Here is a 6,000-nt window from a genome sequence, read left to right on the forward strand (position 1 = left end):
TTTATTTATTTTTACGTCATTGCAGCTCGGCATGAAATTATCAACAAAGAGATCTTGGAACTGGACACTTGGGAGAATCAGTGGAACGTGGTGGCCGTCAACGTCCTCATGCATGACAGCTATGACGTCTGCCTGGTGGCTCAGTTGAACCCAAGAGACCGCATTCCTCCCCCTCCTGATTTAGTGGAGCAGTAGGTATGCCAGTTTCCTAGCAGGTTAGATACATGCCTGTTACTGGATATTAATGACCCTTGGGCTTCTCTGAGATGAATCCACTGCCTGGACTTATTATAGTGAAGGTCTGCTGCTGCTATGCATCTTTATATTATGTAAATTCACGTGTGATCATTTCTCCTTGTTGAGCATTAATATTTCCAAGGTGCCAAACTGATGTTTCTTGCTGTTTAGGTACATCAAATGATCTATAAAAAGGAAACCTTTGGGATGCATCTACACTTAGAATTAATGCAGTTTGACACTATCTTAACTACCATGACTCAATGCTGTGAAATCATAGCATCTGTAGTTTGATGAGGCGTAAACACTATTGGATCTCATCACATTGGCTTCCTAACGTGGGTGACAGTGGGGGAATTCTCTGGGTACATGGCAAATTTTTGGGGCAGTAGGGAAACTGTCGTCCTGCGCCCCATATCACCACCTTCCTCATCACATGGGGGAAAGAATCACTCCCTCCCCCCCCCCCCCCGGTGCTGGCCCCACTGAAGGCAATAAGAACACGAGTAACCACCCATGTTCTCAGGGCTCTGTCCTAGGATGCTGCCAGGACAAAGTCCTGCCGGAATTAGCCCTGCGTCGTGTGATGGGCACTGGCGGGCTCCATCCTGGTTCCATCCTGGAAGTGTCCTAGTAAGGAGCCAGAAGTCCATGTGAGGAGATCGTAAAGTACAGGTCCATGATTCCATAGCATTGAGTCCTAGCAGTTAAAGTAATGTCAAACTGCATTAATTCAACATGTAGGTGCACCCTTGGAATGTTATTATTTCAGCATGTCAATTATCGTAAATGGGGCAACAGTTGCTTATAAAACTAAGAAATATCTCTTCCTTGAGAATTCTTCATTCTATGTTCATTAATGCTGTGAAACTATTCATTTTTAAACAGTGGGTCAAAATTGAGACATTGCCTTCATTTTATTTAAAAAATGGCTCAAATGTCAGCTTGAACGGGTCCTAACAAGATGAGTTGTTTGTTTCACTGTCAGGTCCCTGTTTTTCTTTGTGTTTTACTTAGCCTTTTCGTGAGTTTATGTCCACATTCATGATCTTTTCAGACTTTTTGGCTATCAGAACTTTCATCTGAAGTCGGTCCTGATAATCTTTCGTGCCAAAAATCCTCTTGACCCATCCGTCCTTCTGAACCTCTTGACCCACCTTCTATTCTATTTTTGATTTCAGAGTATAAAGTAGAAAGGTTGTCCCTGCCATCACCTAGTATAGTTTGTGTTTGGAAAGAATAAGTTATCAGCAATGAGTATGCAAATCTTAGGAATGAACAGTAGAGTAACGCAGACAAGAATCAGAAATCATAGAATCATAGACTTGGAAGAGGCCACATGAGCCATCTAGTCCATGCAGGAAAAACACAATCAAAGCACCCCCAACAGATAACCATCCAGGAAAGGGAAAGTGAAGGTGAAGGTTTAGGGTGAATAATCTCAGCTTCTTGTCAGCCAGATCCACACAGTGGATGCAATGCCTATATTACTGTGAATTGATCCTGTATACACTGGAACAGAAGTAGAAAAGACTGCCACTACTCCATTTATGACTCATCTGCTTTACCTTGAAATATCAATCAACATTTCATTGAAGATAAAAAGGCAGTAGAAATTACACTAAAAACTTGCTTGGAACAGAATTCAATGCTAAGCCTGAATCAGTGTGTGTGTGTGTGTGTGTGTGTGTGTGTGTGTGTGTGTGTGTGTGTGTGTGTTTTAGATAGAAAGAATGACTCTAGGAAATAAGTACTGCTGTGAGCCTTGTGACTCAACCTTTTTCTTTGTGTGAGCTTTGTAGGAGGGATGTATATGGCAGTCAAAACACTGATCTGTATCATTTCTGTACAGTCAACACTGGGAGAAAATGTTAGCATATAGTTTGGGTTAATAGGAATGATGATTCCAGAGATTATGCTGATTGACTCCTCATTCTGCTGTTCAGCCATTGGAGGCATGGGAATACACTAAACATATATATTTATAAAAGTGTACAGGTGATCAACTACATTTAGGAACTTTTGCTTCCTATGTTTCATAGGAAATACCTCCTGTAGCTTAACATCTTCTAATTTGTCTAATAAAAGGTACTACCGTAGATTTCTATTTATCATGTCTCTCAAGTTAAAGTATATTTTTTTCTTATAGAAAATGGATGTAACAAGAGACTTGAACTTATCAAAGTTACTCTCACATGGGCTGGCATCCTGTTGGGATATTATGTCACTGTACACTGACTTGCAACCCTATAAAACTTTAATTGCCCCATTGCACAATGTTCCTACTCCCAGGAAAAGACTGGAAACAGAGCTACCCCATCAGGACCATTGTGCAAAAGGAGCCAGCAGAATGGCCATTGTGCAAGGTGTCCTGATGCACAATATCTTCTGTTGTGCAGCGGGAGTCCCCCGTTGAATGAAGGGACCTTTTGCATGGTACGCCATCGTACATTGATGTAATTCAGCAGTATCATTGTATGCCGTTTCATCAATGTAGCTCCTTCATTGCAAAAGCATGTGTCATAATTTGTGATTCAGAATTTTGGCCATTATTTGAAAATACAGCTGTAATACGAGTTGTACTATTCTAAGGAAAGACTGCCAATGTAACTTCCAGGTTCCTGTGAAATATGGAACAGCTCCCCTGTGCCTTTTGTACAGATTTGCAAACAACATTTTAACAGGGTGGCTGTGACACTCAAATTCTTACTCCAGTCAACTGAGCACCTTTTCCCTTGAAACACTGCCTTTCCTCCCATCTCTGCTTCTCTTCTGGTAGTCCTTTCCCCCCATTCACTGCCTTCTCTTCCCCCCTCCCCATTCCACAACAGAGAGGAAGGTCTCTCCTTAGTGGAGAGTATGTTTCCATGGCACCGTGATAATAGCAATCTCCTTTCTCAATTTAACTCTGGGTTCTAATTGAGTGATCAAGACAGCAGATCACCTCAGCTATTTTTGTGGTCAACTCACACCCACTTGCTGGGAGGGGAAGAATCTGTGAAACCAGTCTGCCCAGTGTGTGTGGTCAATGGACCAGAGCCGGTTACGGGGAGTTGAAATGCAAGCCATTAGTCAAATTAGTGGTTTAGGGGCCCAGTTCTATCACTGGCAGTGAAGGAATGCTGAATCCCAGCAGATAAAGAGCAAAATGTTTCTCTACTGTATGTCATTTGCTGCATCACGTACTACCAATAAAACTTCTCTTATAGAAGTAATAAGTGTCAACATTCAGTACAAACACCATCTTTGGAATGCCTAGAATAGCAACCACTTCCAGCTCGGAAGACACACATATTTGGAACAACGTAGAATATGAGATTGACAAAATGTGTTCCCATCTATACTGGAGACTGGACTAGCTGGAATTGAATGCACAACTCATGATGTCTCTGGGTATATAAAGGATTTCCAGATCTCAGGACCTGGGCTCTTTTCTCTGATCTTAAGGATGAGGGTGAGGAATCTGAGGGTAAGAGTAAAGACTTGAAAAATGTGTGGACGATGTACATATATTTCTCATTTGCTAGACTTGGCATGTTTTGTTTGGCATATCCTGTGCAACTGTGGCCAATGCATAAGCTACCATGATTAATGACCCCTGGTGACATCATTATTTAAAACTGTGGAAAATAGGGTAGGGGGAAGCAAAAAAGTGGTTTCCAGTCATTTCCACTATCAGTCGCTACTGAAAAAGGAAACCAGGAAACTTGAAGTCTTTCCTCCTGCTAAGATTATCGTTTGCTAAGAAAACAGTGCAGAGTTTAGACATTTCCTGTCCCTTCTTTGATAAGAGAGTTAAAAATGGCCATGTCTTGATGGTTGGAAGCTATTTCCCAACTGAATCATATTTGATGTTGCTTGTATTCTAGCTTTCATCTGAGAAATGGGAGTAGGAAGATTAAAACTCCAGACCTTTCTTGCTTATTTGCTCCCATCCTCTTAAAAAGAAAACCCTCCAACCTATTTATGGGAGGAAATATGCACACTTGCATGTTTCAGCATAACAGATACTTGTAGCTTAGATATTTGCACAAATCTCCATTGCTATGTCTCTTTTATCCAAGGCCCTGCATAAATATAATAGGGACTCAAATTTAGACAAAACGCTTCACTTTGGGGACATATTTTTCCTCCCGTTGTCTGGCCATAGACCATAGCCTTCCCATAAGCCTTTAACTCTGAGAGTGACTTCAGCTTCTCCTTTTCACAGACAGCAAGGAACATGAGCCATCACCTCTTTAACTTTTAACCAATACCCATCAAGGGGCGCTCCCAGAGGGGCGCTCCCAGATGGTGAAGCTGGGGGACACCTGCTCGGACCCCTGGCCATTGTCCTGTGGGGTCCCGCAAGGTTCTATTCTGTCCCCCATGCTTTTCAATATCTACATGAAACCGCTGGGCGAGGTCATCCGGAGTTTTGGAGTTCGGTGCCATCTCTATGCGGATGACACCCAACTCTACTACTCTTTTCCACCAAAATCCAAGGAAGCCCCTCGGACACTGGATCAGTGTCTGGCCACTGTGTTGGCCTGGATGAGGGCGAACAAGCTGAGACTTAATCCTAATAAGACAGAGGTCCTCCAGGTCAGTCGAAAGTCCAATCGGGGTATTGTGTGGCAACCTGTGCTTGACGGGGTCGCACTCCCCCTGAAGGCGCAGGTCCGCAGCTTGGGGGTCCTCCTGGATTCGGGGCTGACGCTTGAGGCTCAGGTGTCGGCCGTGACCGGGAGGGCCTTTGCACAACTAAAACTTGTGCGCCAGCTGCGACCATACCTCGAGAAGTCTGATCTGACTACGGTGGTCCACGCCTTAGTTACCTCTAGACTGGATTATTGCAATGCGCTCTACGTGGGGCTGCCTTTGAAGACGGCCCGGAAATTGCAATTAGTTCAGCGTTCGGCAGCCAGGCTTCTAACAGGAGCAAACTACAGGGCGCGTTCTACGCCTCTGTTTAAGGAGCTCCATTGGCTGCCGTTTGTTTTCCGGGCCCAATTCAAGGTGCAGGTTATCACCTACAAAGCCCTAAACGGTTTGGGACCCACCTACCTTAGAGACCGCATCTTCCCCTATGAACCTGCACGATCTCTTCGCTCTTCGGGGGAGGCCCTCCTCTTGCTCCCACCACCTTCGCAGTTGCGGCTGGTGGGGACGAGAGAGAGGGCCTTCTCCGCTGTGGCCCCCCGCCTCTGGAACTCACTCCCGAGGGAGATTAGACAGGCCCCCACCCTCCTTGCCTTTCGAAAAAGCCTTAAAACCTGGCTTTTCCAGAGGGCCTTCGATGACTAATTTTTGGGGGTTGATTTGTCTGCCCATTTAATTTAATTAGAGAGTGTTCTGCCATGATTATTGATACCTTGCTGAGTACTTCTGCCACGAAGCTACAGAAGCCCTCTATTTCGGCCTAGAACTGTTTTATCTCCTTGTTTTTAACATGTGATGTATGTATTGATTGTATGACTGCTTTTCATGTTTGATTTTACAATGTGTAATTTGTCACCGTTTTATTATTGTTGTGAGCTGCCCCGAGTCCCCTCGGGGAGATGGGGCGGGATATAAGAATAAATTTATTATTATTATTATTATAAGGGCACAGCCACCAGTATTACAATTTATGCCCTTTCTTTTAAAATCTTCATTTGATTGCAGTCTTTCAGTAAAACAGCATCTTTTTAAAAACTCAGTTAACAGGACACCCTGAAAACTAACTAGAAGTCTTATTGCCACCATATTTGCCTGAACCTGTTGAGGACTAAGCCAGCAAAG

The 6,000-nt window shown here is 43.8% G+C and overlaps 1 protein-coding gene across 1 annotated transcript in view; it reads left to right on the top strand.

The window, feature by feature from the left end:
- Positions 1-2,336, top strand: part of kbtbd12 (kelch repeat and BTB domain containing 12) — a 62,862-nt gene extending 60,526 nt beyond the window's left edge. The window contains exon 6 of the mRNA XM_003217727.4: positions 26-2,336. Coding sequence (XP_003217775.2) covers positions 26-195 — 170 coding nt within the window. The 3' untranslated portion in view covers positions 196-2,336. The remainder of the gene's footprint in view (positions 1-25) is intronic.
- The last annotated feature ends 3,664 nt before the right edge of the window (positions 2,337-6,000 follow it).

Source organism: Anolis carolinensis, chromosome 2 (genome assembly GCF_035594765.1).
Source record: "Anolis carolinensis isolate JA03-04 chromosome 2, rAnoCar3.1.pri, whole genome shotgun sequence".
Lineage (NCBI taxonomy): Eukaryota > Metazoa > Chordata > Lepidosauria > Squamata > Dactyloidae > Anolis > Anolis carolinensis.